The sequence below is a fragment of the Pollicipes pollicipes genome, unplaced genomic scaffold (genome assembly GCF_011947565.3).
Source record: "Pollicipes pollicipes isolate AB1234 unplaced genomic scaffold, Ppol_2.1 Scaffold_6686;HRSCAF=7923_pilon_pilon_pilon, whole genome shotgun sequence".
NCBI classification, from domain to species: Eukaryota; Metazoa; Arthropoda; class Thecostraca; order Pollicipedomorpha; family Pollicipedidae; genus Pollicipes; species Pollicipes pollicipes.
The window spans coordinates 10,461,594-10,480,548 of NW_023596921.1; the positions used below are offsets into that span (position 1 = coordinate 10,461,594).

Below are 18,955 nucleotides of genomic sequence, written 5' to 3' on the forward strand. Positions count from 1 at the left end.
CCAGGTCAAAAGTTCGTTTTTAGGAGCATACTGCCTAGCGTAAAGTTTGTCGATTATTGAAATACAACACTCAGAGCAGTCTCGTATGGTTTCGGCCACCATGACCCTCAACAGTTCAAACAAGGCCACTGGTCTTATATAAGCATTTGACCTTTTGCTTAGAAACAGGTATCTAGGTTCCGGGGGCACTTTGGAGACCAACCTGGAATTTGACCTTGCATGACCTTATTTGGCATAAAGGTCATGACCTAGGAACCTCAATAGCTGACCTAAGTGAGTTCACGTACAGGTCAACATACCATGGGAATTTGGTGTCTCTAGCTCTCATAGTTCTCGAGCTTTCAGGGGGTCAAATTGATCCTCACCCGAGCGAAGGTTTTCTAAGCGGCCACCCGGATGCGTGTTAAAAGCGGTTCATTCAAAAGTAAGTTACAAAAAACGAAGACGTGCACTTAGTGAATTTAACTGTTGCATATGAAGCGGAAGATTAATAACATAGCTGTCTGTAGATATAAGAATCGTTATCCCATTCTGAGTAGTTATAGCAAAAGCGAGCTCAGCGTAACACTGATTCATCTTTTCCTACTCTCCCATTACCGGAATACTGCTACCAAGCCTCGCGCCCAAGGAGCGAGGCAGGAGGAGGGGGCATCACAGCCGCTTTGCCAACGCTCTTGCATCCGTACTTCAACACCAACCCGTCTCTAGGTTCCCAACGTTCGCGCCTCTGGCGGCGGATGCGAACACTAACAAAAGGTCACGTGACGTCACGACCGCGGTAGGCGCTCTACTTGAGCAGACATCCCTGCCCCGGCAGCATCATTGTATCTGGGACGGTCCGACCGAGCACTCACCATGGGAGTCTCACCGCTGCTCATCTTCACCCTGCTGGCCTGTGCGTCGCTCGGCTTGGGCTACGTCACCATGGAGCAAGTGGCGGTCAGGCCAGGTGAGAACAGCGGGGGCGTTTGGAACGCAAGGGACGCGTCGTGCCTTCTTCCAGCATGTGGGTGTTCGGCGCAATGTTGGCGGACGTTCGGTAGCTTCAGACCTGTGCGATTGCTGCTGGTGTGGCCAGCGTCTTTGAAGACGGTAACTTGGGCGGCACGGAAGCACCCGGAGCTCAGAAAGCTTTAATTCTGCGCAGGCAGCGCCTGACCCGTGGTGTTATTCACAGGTAATTCCATGCGTCGCAGAACAGCCCCTATCCCCATATCTTGTCAATGTAGATTGCACGGGTACTGCACATGCAAAATTTACTAACGACCTTGAGGATAAGATTGTGGGAGATGTCAGTATAACAAAGTTTATAAAATTAGGATCTTCCAATAAAAAAATACTTAATCTTAAGTCATCATGTGTTGCTGGTGATTGCAATACATGCCCATTATTATGTTCTCTACATGTTCACCATTGCTATTTTCTCGGAAGGGGCTAATAGTTGCATTTATATCGTATTTTCACGCGTGTCCTCACGTGACGTCAACACGCATGTTAATGTTTCACTTGGTGTAAGCAAGGTCGCAGCGATTACGGAACCGTTGTCCATTGTCCGTTGGACATTGTTTAACATCAAATGTGCTGTACAACGGACAAAATCATTCAGAAAAGACGATATGAGCATTGCTTCACTTTCTCCTGCTTTTGCTGCCAGAACTCCATGTTGAAGGATTCCTGGACAATCTCGTCAGATGCAGCACCAAGGAGAGAGCACTTTGTGTTTTAAGTACAAAATCCAAGTCACGCAGTCGCGTAAGACGAATGAGCGCAATAGCGTGCGTGGCCGACGGGGTGGCAGATTGTCGGCCGACTCCGGCCAGATCTCTGTGGTATCACCATCACCAGACATATCAAGATCATGTCTATCAGGATCAGGATCTTATCAGGGTCTAACCGAAAGGCGCATCACCGTAGTGGCTCCTCCTGCTGGAGGACTAGTAAGGGTGCTCCGGGGCCTGCTGAAGCCGAGGCAGCCTTTCTGCCCAAGTTGCTGAGAGTTTTGAAGGAGATTGTCGAGGATGACACGGTTCTTGACATCGCTCCTGACGTTCTTCCGTCCCGAGCAGTTTCCTGCACGTGATCTAAGGTAGTCGTCCCAGGCTGCCTTCCCCTTCCGCAGCAGCTCCAGCGTCCCTGGGATGCTGGTAGTCACGTGTCGCTGGGACCGCACCCTGCATCCCGGGCGACGCCGCCGTCAGCTCTCTCCACGCCGCCGTAAAATCTGAACTCATTGTGTGGATGCCATCCTCTCGGCAGAGCGGGCTCAGTCCAAGAGCAGCCGACCCAAGGAGAAGGCCCTGCAGTTGAGCCCGGGTCAAACATGTTCAACACGCAACGAAAAATTTTCACTCTCAATGGTCGGCAACTCATGTCTCAGAATCTGCCGCACTGATCGGCGCAAAACCTCTACTTCTCGCTGTGCTTTAGCTTTAGAGTGCATAATATGTGACGCCAAGTCGGGTGAAAGGCCATCATTTTCGTGTATATTAAACAATGTAACTTCCAGTGGTGACGATTGCTGAGGTCATGCAAACAAAATGTCAACATTAACCGTTTTCACAATAGATTAATCCACTTAAGAGTTTTATATAAGTTTTGAACTGTTTCTTCGACGTTTTGGTATTTACTGAAAAGTGACAAGAAGATGCTTGTTTCATGCAATGCCACTAACACGCGCTCGGGTAGCCGGCTGGATAGCATTCGGTCAGGTGGGATTCAGTTGACTAAGAGAGGTAGAGACACCAACTTCACAGCGTGTATTGGCCGCACGCTAACTCACTTAGTCAAAGTTTGGAGCTCCTAGGTCATGACCTTCGGGTCAAATAAGGTCAAACAAGATCAAACTCCAAGTTGGTCTTTTAAGTGTCCCCAGAACCTAGATACCTGTTCTAAACAAAACGTCAGATGCTCATTTAAGGCCAGTAACCTTGTTTGACCTGTTGAAGGTCATGGTGACCAAAATCATGCAATACTCCTTTGAGTTTTACATCTGAGTAAGCGACAACGATTATGTCAGGCAGTATGTTCCTCAATACAAAATTTTGAAGTGGGTCATTTTAGGTCAGTTACCTATTCTGACCTTTAAGAAGTTTATGGAAGATGTATAATGCGGTTTTGTTAACAATAAATTCAAAATAAATACCAGAAACTATCCCATGCAGCAAAGCCTAGGGTACCAAAGCGGGTTGGTTTTGACCTTGGTCTGACCTTCATACATGATGCTGAGTTAATGGAATTTGGTCATTCATTCGTCGTGTCTCCTAATGCAGTATCTCAGAATACCTTTAGTACCTGATCCTGATCCTGTATATACTATTTTGTAGCTGCAGTGGACAATCAGCTGTGCTGTACCGAATGGTGAAGATTTCAAGGTAATCAGATAAACAGACTGTGAGAACAAAGCTGGCTGCTTTTGCACAATCATTTTTGCGCTGAGATTTAATCGCTTCACTAAAGCTTGGATCACATCGTTGCATTTCTTATGTGACCTGCTATGAGTGTTCATTTGAAAAGGATTGGAAGATGAAAATGCTGACATTTTAGTGTCACTCCTCGCAATGGATATATACTATTTCCACATCGTCTGTATATGTTGCAGGTCATGAGAACGAGTGCTGGGTTTCCACAAAGAACCAGTTCTTTGCGAGTGGTTCGTCATGGCCTGAAGACGATGTCTGCGAGAAAGGTTTCTGCCAAGGAGCCACTCTTATCGAACGCCATGGGTACGTAGGGCTGCGATCGCGATTTGACTTGACCGACACCATCGCGAAAGCCCACGGGGTGTTGGAATGCACGCACGCGTGGTTTCAGCCTCAGCAACAGGCGACACCAGTCCGGCGGATACCCCACTTTCATATTTCACGACCCGAGGCATGGGATAGCGGATCACAGTGCTTGTGCTTATTGGCGCAGTGTGAGCATGAGTAATGTCTCTTTGGCGTGATGGGAGAAAGGCTATGACAGCTTCCACAAACGCTAAGACCCACGCACAAAATGTGCTGACAAAATCGCTGGGCTGCTTATAAAGGGCATTCTTCTCCTCTCCACAATCGTTAGGTGGCCGCTGTTCTATGGTCACCCCCAAAACATATCACAAAGCTGGCACGTCAAACATTTGGGATCGGTGTTTGTGTGTGGATCGGCTGGTCTGCGTGCCTGCCTCCGATTCCCCGACCGTTGGCAAGGTGTTTTCGAGTCCCTTTAGGTGGTTGCTTTTTAGTCCTAACATCGGACACCCTAGCATTCGATGGGCACAGCCGTCAACGTTGGTGCGATGTCATCCGTTGCCGAGGCATCACAGGTCGAATCTTCATCTAACAACGACCAAGACAACACATAGCTTTTACTCCACGGCACGCTTCTGCCCGGCAGGTGCGGCAGCGTCGGCGCCGGGCCATCTTGTAAGCTGGTGACCCCGGACAAGAGCCTGAACCTGACGTACCCGGACTGCTGCCCGTACCCTAAATGCTCGTGAAGCCGTGCACTGCCTGCCCACACACGACGGGCCTGGCCGATTCCGACGAAGCCTCCCGGATGTTGTTGCGGTGTTGAGATCTGAACGAGTACACTGGGATTTCCTGTGGTTTACACAGCGCGTCGGCGCCCCAGAACTGACCGCAGTGACGTGGATGGTGGCGTGCTGCTGACCTTATGCATCCATCGGTATATCGTGGTGTTTGCTTTATCTCGTTTTATTAAGAGCGCTGTCGTGCCGTGACGTTCAAAGCCAGCCCACGATGTGCCCCACGGACGCGAGGCGGATGCCCAAGCGGTTCAATGACACGCGAAGGCTGTAGCTGGTCAAAACACATCGAGAACCAGTTTCTGTCGTGTTGTTCGCTGTTCACCACAGTGCATATAGCGCGTTCCTTTTATGCTCATTTGCTTGTTGCCTGCGCTGTTGTAATGGCTCGAGGGAGTAAAGAGGTGACTTGAAATACCAAGACAACTGATTCTGAGTAGTGCGCATTTTGAGGAGATAGGCTCTTGTAAGTTGTTCAGTGTATTAGCGAGAAACATCGTTCACGTAGATAAGACAGAAGTATTAGCCTTATTCCTCAGAGAAAAGCCAGGACGATGGAGACATAGTTGGACTGATAGTTCGGCAACATGTCTTTATCGAAACAATAGCGAAAGCGAGCTCAAAGTTCCTTGCCGATGATCCTACTCGATATTTGTGTCCTTTTTTTGAAACAGCAAGCCACAATTTTTACAAGACATCAACATTCAGGGGATTAACCAAGCAGCGATTGCCAGCCATTACCACGATACAGTGCCTATCTCAGAATTAGAATGCGCGAACATACGTGTACATCGCAAACGAATTAACGCAAATAGGCCTCGCGCATCATGCTTCATTCAAACATGCAAGCGAATTGAGGTAAACAGGCACCACATGTCGCGCATCATTGATACATGCAAGCGATGTTAAATGAACAGCTATCGCACATCACGCGACAGGAATCAGACATGTCAATTATTTTAAGGAGGCATGCATCACACATCAAGGACATATCACTTTCGCGGAACCGGCCATGGTGAGCCCTGTATGGCAGGATTTGGTCGCCGACTTTTATAAGAATAGATTCACCTATTTTCCTGTCTGGGTGGTCCTGTGTTCTGTAGATGACTTTGAGCTCTAAAAGGGACATAAAAAGTCCACATCTCCCTTGATTTCAGCCTGCGCGTGTTTTGCCAAAAAATAGTCACCGAAAGGGATATTCCCCTTTTTGTTTTTGGCGTCTCGCAGGCGTTCAGGTGTGCCTAAAAAATCGAGTAGGATCATCGGTAGGCAATTTTCAAGTCACTTTTGCTATTGTTCGATAAAGCATGTTGCCGAAATATCTACCCAACTATATCTACAATCTCCTGGCTTTTCTCCGAGGAATAATGCTAATCCTACTGTCATATCTATGAGATAGCTCTTGGCCTGTTTCTTGGATTATCACGCGCCCGGGTGGCCGGTCAAGTACCCTTCGCTCGGGTGTGGATGGTCAATTTGACCCCGCCCCCCTTAGATCTCAGGAACTAAGAAAGCTAAAGACATAAAATTTACAGGGTGTCTTGACCTGTACGTGAACTCACTTAGGTCAAATTTTGAGTTTCCTTGGACATGACTTTCAGGTCAAACAAGGTCGAACAAGGTCAAAACCCAGGTTGGTCTCTTATGTGCCCCCAGAACCTAGGCAACTGTTTCTAAGCAAAAGGTCACAAGCCCATTTGAGGTCAGTGACCTTGTTTGACTTTTTGAAAGTCATGGTGAACAAAATCATACAAGACTGCTTTGAGTTTTGCATTTGAATAAGCGACAAAGAGTACGCTAGGCAGTATGCTCTTAAAACAAAACGTCGACCCGGGGCGTTATAGGTCAATGACCTGTTCTGACCTCAAGAAGTCAATGGAAGATTATAATGCGGTTCCTGTTGTCAATAAATTCAAAATGAGCGCCACAAACCATCCCATAGAGCAAGCCCTAGAGTAATAAACCAAGTTGGTTTTGACCTTGGTCTAACCTTCACACCTGACCTTAGGTCAACGTAATTTGCTTTTTCAATATTTGTGATGCTTAAGAAAGCATCTCAGAGATGTATGGCTTCGTCAAACTCTTCGTTATTGTATCAGATTAGACGATTTCCTAGAAATGCCTTTGCTGAATACATGGCCTGATTTTGACATGCCATAGGTCAGCGACCTTACAAGGTACATCTGAATGTTTTGTGCCAAACGATCCGCTATTAAATTATCTACCGGCATGCAAAATTTGGCGCAGCTACGCCACGCTGTTCGCAACCCATTCTGGAAAAAACTTCGGGGGGGGGGGTCAGTTTGACCCCCCTACCCAAGCGCGTGTTAAGCCAAAAACATTGGAGCAGCCCATGACAGCAGAGGTCCATCAGAACACATGCGTTCGGGCTTTTTGCACAATCAAAGGAATCCTGGCTCTGCCAAAGAACGCTCGACACAACCCGCTGAGCATTATTACCTCGGAGATTGATGCCTTCCTTCATGCTGCTGTCCTTCGGGCTTTTCACAAACAGCACACACATCCAGTCCAATACGGTTTTATGGAGTGTTCGGATAGCCCAATGGATGATGGCGAATGACATTTTGGGGGGTTCCTTCGTATTTGTCGGCCGGTATACCGTTTGGAGTGGTAAGTAGCTCTGATGAGAAGAAGAGATCCACAGACGTTTCGGCCATGCGGACTCTCCAGTGCTGTCACAGCACAGCTTCGACAGCACTGATGGGTGCATAGGGCCAAAACTTCTGTTGATCCCACTGTTCTTAGTAATGCTACCTTCCATCACGCACGGCATGCGGGCCAATCACCATCGAGAAGATGTCTTTCCTGTGCATCTGCCTACGTTTCTACTGGGCAGGGCAGAGCTTACAGCTCACTGTCGCACGTTGGGTCAGATCAGGTTCAAATCCGCTTAAAATTCAAAAAGTGATGGTTGAATGTTGTAACTAGTGAAAAGAGCGTTAAATATAAAAGTAAACAATGCATTTCATGGTAATCTTAATTTTTGTCCGTCGGAAAACTTTGCCTAGGAAATTGCTTCTAATTTAACCAATCCCGCGTCGTTAAAAAATGGCATACACTAAGAAGAAACTATTTGCCAGGGGTGGCAAGCGAATTTTTTGTCGCCGACCAAATTTCTGCATGCAAAATTGTCGCCAGCATGGTAACGCGATACCATACGACTCAAATGGTAGTGAAGTTCATGACCAATAGCGCTATCACCAAACAGCCTGTCGCCGATCGGTCAACGAAGGCCGCGATAGCCAGGACAGCTGATTACATGGCAGAATTAGAACAGTTGGCAGGCAGCAATGGGATGACGTCCAATATGCAGGTCTCCTTTAGGTCATGTCCCCTCAAGAGAAATGTGTGTGCGCTTCGGGCTCTACCCCAACCGACATCAAACTCTCCATCAAACGTAGGCATGTTCCAAGCGTGGCGCGACATACGTTGCTTGGTGGATGCCTTTCGCCATGTCCCAACAACTAAGCTGCATTGAAATTTGTCATTAGCTTCACATCAGGCTGCTAGTTTTCCCTGAGCAACATACTCGCCCTTACAGCTTGGGCGATGCGGATCCTCCCAAACATTCTGTGATAATATCAGCCCGGCATATCACGTCGTCGCGCTGAAATATTTATTGGCCCCTGGGGCATCCACCGAACGTGTTTTGACACAAACAACGTGGCCCAAGCGTTTCTGGTTTCAAAAAAGCGACGGCTTGTTACTAGCACATCAAGACGATCCACGGCTGGCGGTGGTGGCAGGCGGCAAGCGATGATTCCGCGGACCGCGCGCGGTCGGCTGACACAGTTACACTACGAAGCCCTCCATGGCAAGTGTAAGCTCAAAACAGATACGACTACACACTATTGCACCCACAATTGAACAAGGAATGCCCCTGTTCCTCCCATGACTCCACACGGCATGGTTTCGCACATTCTTTTTCTAACCGCCACCCACCAACAGGTTATGTTTGTCATAAGCAGAAGTAAGCAAATGAGGGAAAAATGGTCGTAGCCAAAGGCAGCTTACAACTGGACGCTAACGCCTGCCAGGGAAGATAAGTCACTCACGATATCAGTATGACATTCAGACAGGCTGGGAGAGTCCAAGGTATGGTCCGAGGCATGCATGTCCAAGGCTCCAGCTTCGGCCACCCACCGGACTAAACAAACTTTTTGCAGGTGGGCAATCTAAAGACGGAGGCGTCATTTACGGGGTGAAAACATACACAGTAGAGTTAGGCACGCACGCATACCCTCGCGCGGGCGCGCGTACACACACACACACGCACACACACACACACACACACACACACACACAACACACACACACACACACACACAAACACACACACACACACACACACACACACACACACATACGTACATACACACACGCACACACGCTCACACACACACATACACACGCACACACACACACGCACACACACACACACACACACACACACACACACACACACATATATATATATATATATATATATATATATATATATATATATGTATATATATATATATATATATATATATATATATATATATATATATATATATATATATATATATATATATATATATACGCACACACAGCCACATGACCCATCAAATGTATGACGAAGAATTGTACCTTTCAAGAATATAATCTTTTGTGGGCCTTCTCATGCAGCTTTTGTTGCATTAAAAGTATGTGCTATTGGTATTTCAGGTGATACACTGGAATTCCAGAGATGAGGGCCGATCCACGTTGACATAACACGACCACAGAGTTTTTCGGGGAATTTCATTAAAGCCATGTCTACTTCTTATGGTTTTTCTTGGAATATCTGCTAGCATTCAGGGCATTCATGTCAGGGGCACGTTCAAAGTGCTTTCCATGCATACGAGAGATTAGCTACTGTTTTGCAATGTCCCTAGTTTTAAGTGCTTTAGGCCTTCTAAATTGGAATCATAAAGCGCCATTCTGTGTGAATTAGCAACAATGCTGATTATATGCTTCTGCAGCAGGCTAATTTTGTTCGTGTAAGCTGAGAATGTGAAACCCCATACAAGGCAGCAATGATGTATGTATGGCAGAACAAATGAATCCCAAAGTAGAAGCAAAGACCGTGTATCCAAGAATAATTTGCATCACCTTATAATGCCAATCGTCGTCGTTGTTTGATTGCGCCATCGTACCTTGCGCAACACTGATTGAGAGCCAATTAGCGGCCGTTATATTTGCAAATCACGCTCACGAGCACCAGATATGAACACCTCGACACTTATATTTTGTTGCCGTTGATCACTGTATGGCTAATAGAATAGTAGGATTTCAATGACGCTTCTATGTCCTCATGTACGTCAGGGCGACCTGGAAGAAGCCTCCCCGAAATAGGTTGCAATTCCTCGCGGGCGTATATCTAACATAAATTTAGAGAGGCTTAGGTCTTAAGAAGAGCAGGGCTGTAGACTGCACCGAAAAAGTCCATACAAACGCTGTCTAAAAGCCCATACAAAGGCAAAACACTTCTTTTCATATCTGCAATAATTATATTCAGACGCTCCGTCGGGAAAATTTCATTTTAATGGCGGAAAACAAATGATGAAACATATCACATTTGCATCCATACATATGTCATGATTACAAATGTAAAAAATATGCATATGAATGAACACCGCGGAATGACTCACTTCCGTACCTTTCCTCTTCCAGTGGGGATGCTTTACCAGCAAATAGCCAACATTCTCCGCAGAGATATCAGACGCCAATCATCAACTGAACTCCTATGATAAGTGGAACACAATCCCACAAAACATCCTGCTACTTGTCGTGGACCTCTTGATAAAGGAACGATGACAATGGAGCCTTTACTCACTCCTCTCCCCCCCCTCCCCCCCACATCCCACACATTCACTCCCACCTCTCTCTCCTCATTGCCTACGTTTTTCACACCAGCCCACTCCTCACTTTTCATTGCATTGCCATTGCCTACATCGCCGACGTATCATACAAATTTTCAGCAATATAGATCAACACTAGCAAAAGGGACGATCTGGAAATAATTGTTGTTTAAAGGCTATCACAACATTAATTAAATGCTTGCATTTCAAGCAGGGAAATAGTTGTTGAAGACAAACTGAGGGAATGAGCAGTATAATTTTATAACATCTGCAAATCAAAATATTGCTATCGTTCAGATTGGCACACCTCCTCACAAACTTGGAGAAGGGGGCGGGGGCTGGACCCCCAAGTAGGAAACTAGGCACACCCCTGTACATATCTACGTGACTGGTAACCGTGCTTTATCAGGAAAAAAGCAAGAATGGCATAAATTGGCACTTAAGAACAATTGTCATCCTCTGATATTCCCGTTCCCGTAGAGTGCCATTAGCCTCCAATACCAAGCCCACGGCTCCTTTCAAAGGGAGGAAGGCTGGCGGCTTGCTGCAGTGTCAGTGAGTCTACAGCCTTTTCTGTATCTTGAAAAGGAGGTCGGGATAATCACAGGTCAATTTCTACCTCGGTCGCATCATATCGCCGACTTAACTCGAACTGCCACTGCTTCTCGTCGCTGAAGACGGGATGCTGAATGGCGGTTCCACCAATTCAGGTCAAGGCCCCAAAATTAAACTCTCGGTAGGTATTCATGAAACTGCGATGCGAGTTCGCTTCCAAAGTAGCAGTGCATTGCAAGTCACCGCCCACCTCATCTAAGAAGCATCTAAACGATTGAAGATATTACCCTGCAACCTGATTAATCCACAAAACAGGATCTTTTTCAGCATTTTATTCTGTCTAGCTGGGGCACTGAGAGTCGCTGGTAAAAACAGAGAATCGGCCCACCGGCCTAGTCATAGGAACTAAACTGATTGGTCACCGATCTGTCACCAAGTCGGGCGACCAACTAAAAATCATATGATGTTTTTGCCGTGTTGGAATAAAACCTAAAAAGATTTCATAGTACCGTAAAGGGTTTTTACGGAAAGGTTTCTTTGTGTTGCGTGAAGAAATGTGTTACCATAGTGGCATCATATATTTTTATGTAGGCCACATGTTAGGTTGTACGGCGTGCGCTGTACTGTTTTCTCGAGTCCGTTACTAAAATTTGTCGTCAAAACCATCCTTGGTATCAAGCTTTGTTTGAAAAAATACATTTTTGTCGGCACGTTATACCATCCTTGCTATTTGCTACGTTGCTGTGGCTCATGTTCAGAGCAGCCACATCATAAACATAAACATTAGGGTGTGTCATCGAGAGAGTGAATCTCTTGGAACCAGCTGAAACAATTTTTTTCCTTGACACATGGATCAATGACAAACTTTCGGGTCTGTCGCACCGTACCAATGCTAATATTCGTGGGTCGAAAGCAGTTTTTCTTTGACAAGCCAAGACAACCATATTCGATACTAGCGCCACCTATTTTGCGCACTGGAAGCAGAATCCAACACGCTTCAAAGCTGCCACTTTCCATACTACTGGTACTTGATGGATTAAGTATGAAATAGACGTCATGAAAAGCACCAGCAAAGCATTGCCAAACAGCATTAAAGCTGACCTTTTAGCAAGAAACATTAATGTTTCGTAAAACCCAATGCTGTGCAGTTATGAGAATGCTCTAGCAGACTAGGTTAGGTTCAAGTTTGTTATTGCTAACGCATCATTATGATGTTGATTTGCAATTTATGTGCTTTTCTGCGTGGGAGATATGGGTTTATTAGTTTACTTTTGCTGGTACTGAAACATTTCTTTCAAGCAATTACCTGCATACGCATGCCGAAGGCTACACGGGCGCGCAGAAAACATTCTGTGGTAGGCCACCCGGCTCCACTGTCCGACCACCAACTACCGACTACGGGAAAGCCTTGAGCTACATCAGGTGGCTGAGCGAATCGAAGAGAAATCCAACTTATACCATTTTCAAGACCGCGACGGTAGAAATCAGGGAACTGTGGACCAACGAAGCGATCACTGTTCATGATCTAAAATACGTGAAAAAGTTGATCGAGAGGGATTGATATCATCTCAACAGAGCCATCAGTAAGAAATCAAAAAAAGAGAGTGAGACAGCGATGCGGCCACCGCAAAATTCAACAAGCTTCTCGATGTCGCGAAATTCAAGTGCAAGCTTCAGTGTAGCTTTCCATGCCCAGCTGCCTGCACAGTGTCTCAGGAGGAGGCTGCCATGAAGGGCCACTGCAGGCACCGAAAGCTTACCCCGATGGCCAGACAACTTCCGGGGCGTCGTGGCTCGGCCGTCAGTGAGGCCATGTCTGCTGCTGTACCTGAGTCGCCTTCCCCGCCAGCTGCTGAGCCCTCGCCGCCTGCTGAGCCAGCGCTGGCTGCTAGTGCTGACCCCGAGTCTGCTCCGGGACAAAGTGATCTTAGCACTGGCGAATCAACCCAGAGCACGGATTCTTACACGGTTTTATACATGGTAGAAGGTGGCGACGACACCGATCGTTCGTTCCGGTTGAGACCACTGCCACTGTAGATTATGGCTTTAATGATCTGCCTGACACCACTCTAGCGGTTGACAGCTACGGTGGCTCGAACCGGGCCGCTGTTGCTATAATCAACGCCTTTCAACAAGACAGCAGAGACAGACTGGCTATTTGAATTCAAGTATCGTAGATCCTAAGAAGATCTGCTGCGTAAGAAACAGAGCGAGAAAGGAGACGGCTCGTTAAAATTTTGAAGCAATCCATGAGTCTGGCTTGACCATCCTCTGCTCCGACGGCCGTGAAGGCAGGAACTGCATGAGCCGCACGGAGCCAGACGAATGCCGTCGAAAAACACGTCGTTGTCATCACTGAGCCAGGCAACCGCCACGTGACTCATTTTACGTCCGAGTTCGGCCGCGCTCTGCACTTGTTCAACGAGCTACACTCCGTGAGCCCGCAGTGCGATGGTTGCATCAATGTGCTCGGCTGCGATGGCACGGTCGTCATCACCGATACGGTAGGCGACGTGTTCCGACTGTTTGAGCTGGCCACCGAGTCACCCGCACGCTGGTTCACCTGCCAGCTGCACGGCAACAATCTGAACCTCCTCCATCTGCCTGGATGGCACGACCACGGGATCGAAATTTGTGCTGGACCCATCGGCAAGACCTGTGCTGGAGAGGCCTAGGAGAGGGACGTTGTGGCATTCAAGCCTAGGTCGGAGCCCGTGCCAAACCTGCCGGCCGAACTGATTCAGCAGCTGAGCACCAACCAGCAGCTGCTGTAACTTCCGGCCTCCGCCGTTCAAAGCAGCTCTGTCTGAAATGTGGCGGCCCAGCGGCGAATCGGACCATCGAACCATGCCAGGTGAATATGAAAACGCATTAGCCTTGAATGTATACCAATGAGGGTTTAAAGTTCATCAAGTATCAATTGATATTTCGTGTGCTCACTGTTGAGTATTCACTTATTATCATACCTTGTGCCGTGTTATGTCGCATCATTTGCTGGTTGGTTCATGCTTACTAGCATATTTGTTGTTTTGTATTACGTCACATTTAAGGACGCTGGGTTTTGGCATAATTACATACGCTAAAGGGGCACAGTAATTTTTGCATGATCTAATGCTCAGTTCTTAGCAAATAGTTCCAACATATTCGCTTTTGTTTTCAGATGGTTGACACTGGCCGCCCGCCTGCTCCTAGTTCACTTCTCTACCGAGATCTCCATCAGCGCTCTCAAGGACCTCGTCCAGTGCATGGTCGGCCACTATGTGCCGGTATGGTCCGCCATCTGGCAAAACAGCGGCTGCACCTTTGACTTATACAGCTTGTTCCGGAGCATCGCGGTGCTCCGCGACCTGCTGCAGTACACATAGTCCTCCAGCGTAGCGGGTACTGAGTCCGTCCGGAACAGCTGCTGCTGGACATGGTGTGGGATGAGAACCGCATGGTCCGCGAACAGGCGAATCCGATCGTAGCGCCGCTCGTGAGCAGCAAGCCGAGGGTCTTCTTCAGGCCAGGGTCTTCGCCATCTCAGCGGTAAGCTTCGATGCCGTGAGGCACACCAAACTGATTCCCTGGCACGGACCAGTCACGCGGCCTCTGCTGGGAGACCTCAGCGACTGCATGCTGCCGAACAAAGTGCAGGCACCGCTGACCATCTTGCCTATCTGGTTCACACTAGGAGTGCGATGCAGCGCCGCACTGCCGAGGACGTCTGCGGCTGGAGCTGAAGCTTCGGCAATATGTGGAGCCCAGCTGCGACGGTATTTCTGCTACTGTGCGATCTCTGCCACCACGCGTTTTGGGTCTCCAGTCTGTGATTAGTTGCTGTTTGGGCCGGTGCATCGAATACACAGGCTCGGCACAGAGCAAGATGTGCATGGGGTCACCTTACCGCGCGCCCACCTCTACGTTCGTGGTACAGGCTTCAGAGCTTGCTGTATGTATTAAGTTGTACACCAGACAATTTATTCTGAGTCATATGCTATGCATAGTTTTGTTTGCATCACGCTAGCTGTCTTAGGGAAGTGAAAGTCCAAAGCAATATTAACCAGCACACTCGTACGAGCTAATACTCCACAGCACATAAAGTTTCCGCCAAATGGCGATCAATCGGGCAATGTCTGATCCGCATATTAGGCCTTAGACCGGGACATTCTCGTACAACGGCTTAAGGAGCGCTCGGTAGCAACATTTCTATACGCAAAAGTATTTTGTGTCGCCTGCCGCCCACGGCTTGGTGTTACCTGCGGCGACGGACACCGCCCAGCAACGGGTGACTGCAACGCCCGGCGTTGGTTTACGGCGATATTTCGATCGACTCGCGCCTCACGAATTTAAGTTTTTGGGAAGAACTTTTGCTATGCTATGTACTTTTGGACTCTTGCGCCACAGAATTTCTTTGTCTCACTTGGTTTTGTTACTGATGACACACCCTAATAAACATATGACATTTCTTGGGTCACCTGCTTATGGCAGCCGCTGCAAAAAAGATCGCAGCTGAAAATTTTCGAACGTGCTTATGCAGCACGTGCCGGGAGGTAAACCTGAGAATTTAAAAGAAGGCCTCCAGTTACAAGTGTAGATTAACAGCGAGTTTGTTTTTTTGCACAGAACGACACCGCAGTTCCCTGAGACATGGATCTGAGGAAAGAAGGAGCTGCGCATGTTTACGCCAATACCGTGCCTTCTGCATGTTAAGTAGCGTCGCGTCGCGGGCACGGCGTTTACCCGCTGTCAGCAGATGCCCGCGCGGCCGAGCTCGTACTACGTACACATCCGAGCGTCCAATCACTGAACGATGCGGTCGTGACTTGCATGCATGCCTCGGGTGGATTCAAACAACCAAGGCAGAGCTGCTGTGAAGTCCTGTGCTTCAGTGAGCGTCGTTAGTTCGTTGGCTGGTTATTGGGTTTTAAAGGTGCATCAGCTGCGCTGTCTATTTGCGACCATCCGTCGTCAGTTCAGTGGCATGCCACGGGTAGAAACTAGAGTATTTTTCCTGGCGGTGTCTCGCGCACGCGTGGACCGTGTTAATCTATGTAGGTAACACAAGTTATTGGTTCAGGAGCGATCTAAAGTTGTTCAGGATGTATTGCATGGCAGCAGACAGATTAAAGGGAGTGTTCCACATTTATACGGGGGGTTTGAACTGAAATAGCCATCTTGAGGACTTTTTGGGGCAGTCCACAACCCTCTCCTGCTTAAGAACTAAAGCTCTTTAGTTTCTGAGCCACACGCCCGCAAAAATGGGGAAAGTATTTCCTGAAGAGCATGCAAAGGCCACCTAGGTATTCATGACGTCAGAATAACATCATTCAAGTCCTGTCATTCCATCAGCCATGCGGCGATCAAGGCCGAGAAAAATACATCGGTCGAGTCGTTCATATCTGGCGTTCGTGAGCACGATTTCCAGATATAACGGCCGTTAATCAGCTCTCAGTGCTGTGCAAGGCACGATTACGTAATCAGACAATGACGTATCAAGGAGCATATTTACTTCACAGAGAATGTGTGTTGTCTACAGCAGTCCTTTCTGCTTAAAGATCTAACAATAGTTTGACCTTTAAGGCTCGATGCAGGAAGTGCGTAGTGTCCACTTGATTTGCACGCACTCAAAGTCGACCCTTAGCAACCCTTAATCAATGACAGATAATGCAGCCTATGATCGCACGGAAATAGCTACGGGCTGGAAATTATTGTTTCGTTTACATGACGCTGCTTTTTCCAAATTCACCGAGATCACTGATCGCTGTTAACCTCTATTGACAGGGGCTCACTGTTTGAGACTGCGCCCCTATGTAAGGTAAATTAATGTGCTGATTTTGATTTTCTAGTGGGTTTAAAATTGCTTTGCACGCGCGACCAGCAGGCTTACATTCCGTGCCAACCAAAAAAGCTTGCGCTATTCAGGTCTTCTATCGAATTTGACCTTACTGGCCCGATCCATTTGCTGGAGATATTGTTACGTGTACCGCGGGTTTTAGAACGTTTTATATGATATTTAAGTTGCCATCCAAGGTCTCTACCCAATCAAGTGTGTGCTCTGCCGCCGTTCGAACGCAAAGCGTAAAGTTTGTATCGACATTCAAGCTTACATTTACGAAGCTCAGGTCGTAGCTTCGACCTAAGAGGTATCCAGTTTACTGAAAATCTTAAACCTGGATGCCGTTTCCAGTGATGCCGATGCCTTCAATCACGAACAGCTCAAAGTGCGCAACATTGCTGTAGATTCCCATTTATCTCCTCAGATGACACATAGCTGAAGCACTATCTTACCTTGCGAGGTAACAGCGGTGAGTCTAAGTTGTTGACAATGTTATAAAATCCTTATGACATGATACAAACTAGTTGAAGAAACTCGCATGACCTTTTCTTTTGTTTACAATCTGATGTAGCATCTTAACAAGTTAGCTAGCTGAAAACTCACACCCCTCCCCCCCCCGTCATAAAGTCACTCTTCCGATTGCTCGCCTATCCAATTTCGCCGTGGTGTCGTTGGCACACGAGGCATGCCGTCACAGACCAGAACCGTGCTCTGCAAGCAAACAAACGAGGCGCCGACATCAATGACACGATGGCGGCGATTGCGTTTCAACAGGCGCCCGGGTCGCCCGTTGGATACCCTTTGCTCGGGTGGGGGTCAATTTGATCGCCCCCTGAGATCTCAGGAACCAAGAGAGCTAGAGACACTAAATTCACAGGGTGTGTTAACCTACACGTGAACTCACTTAGATTAAAGTTCGAGATTTCTAAGTTATTGCCTTTGGGTTAGATGAGGTCAAACAACGTCAAATTCCAGGCTGGTCTCCAAAGGGCCCCTGAAGCCTACATAGGCGTTACAAACGAAAGAAAACATGCTCATTTAAGGCCTGTGACCTTATTTGACCTTTCGTAGGTCAGAGTGACCAAAATCATACAAGAATGTTTTGAGTTTTGCATTCGGATAAGCGACATAGATGAGCATAGAAGGGCTAGGCAGTGCGTTCCTAAAAATAAAATGTTGACCCGGGTTATTTTATGGCAGTGACCTATTCTGATCCTTCAAGGCTCATGCAAGGTGTTTCATGCGGTTCCTGTTATCAATAATTCAAAATGAGCACCAGAAAATACCCCATGCAGCAAGTCATAGAGTAATAAAACAGGTGGGTTTTGACATTGGTCTGACAGTCATACCTGTCCCTATGTCAATTCTATTCGTTCAGCCAATTGTTGTGTGTCTAAGAATGCATCTCAGAGATGTATGGCTTCGTCTAACACTCCGTTGTTGGATCAGATTGAACGATTCTCCACAAATTGCCTTCGCTAAAACCATGACCTGACTTTGACCTGTCATATGTCAGCGTCCTTACAAGGTATATCTAAGTTGTTCATGTCAGACGATCTGCTATTCAGTTGTCTACCGCTTTGCAAAATTTGACGCGGCTATGCCCCGTCATTCGGAAACCATTCCCGAAAAACCTTCGGCAATTTGACCCCCCCCCCTCATCCCACAACGGCTGACGGTTATCAATATCACTGGGCTCCCAGATTCGTTTGACTGACGCATGAAGTCACCCACTACTGCATCGTGTTGTTTCGCGTCTCTCCGAGGCATATACAACGTGCAGTTTGGATCCTCGGCCCAGCGACACGTCATTACACCAGGTGACATAATGGGATCAGGACGAATATCCATACAAACAGACACGCACGCACGTATGCGAGCTCACACCCGCATCAACACACTCAACCATCGCCCACTCAGTCAATAAAAGGATATAGTAAACAAACAGCGGTAACAGTCGGCGAAACGCTGCCAAAAAGCCAGGTGGAGTTGACACTATCCAGTTCGCTTCTAAGATTTTTTCAGGATGTTCAGTGTCAGACTGTTTATTTCTGCAGGGAGTAAGCGGAGTGATATCCAGGCGCCTGAGTAAACAGAGTGACGTCTGTCAGCTCGGGCCCGCGTTCCTGGCAGACGCAGAGCATCCTGCCGTGA

General features: G+C 47.5%; 1 protein-coding gene across 1 annotated transcript; it reads left to right on the forward strand.

Annotated features, from left to right (window-relative positions):
- Nucleotides 1-809: 809 nt before the first annotated feature.
- LOC119107761 (U-scoloptoxin(16)-Er9a) lies at nt 810-4,961 on the forward strand. Its single transcript, XM_037231311.1, has 3 exons — nt 810-949; nt 3,599-3,722; nt 4,372-4,961. Exons 1-3 carry the CDS (start codon nt 856-858, stop codon nt 4,472-4,474), a joined length of 321 nt encoding a protein of 106 aa, XP_037087206.1. The 5' UTR covers nt 810-855; the 3' UTR covers nt 4,475-4,961.
- The last annotated feature ends 13,994 nt before the right edge of the window (nt 4,962-18,955 follow it).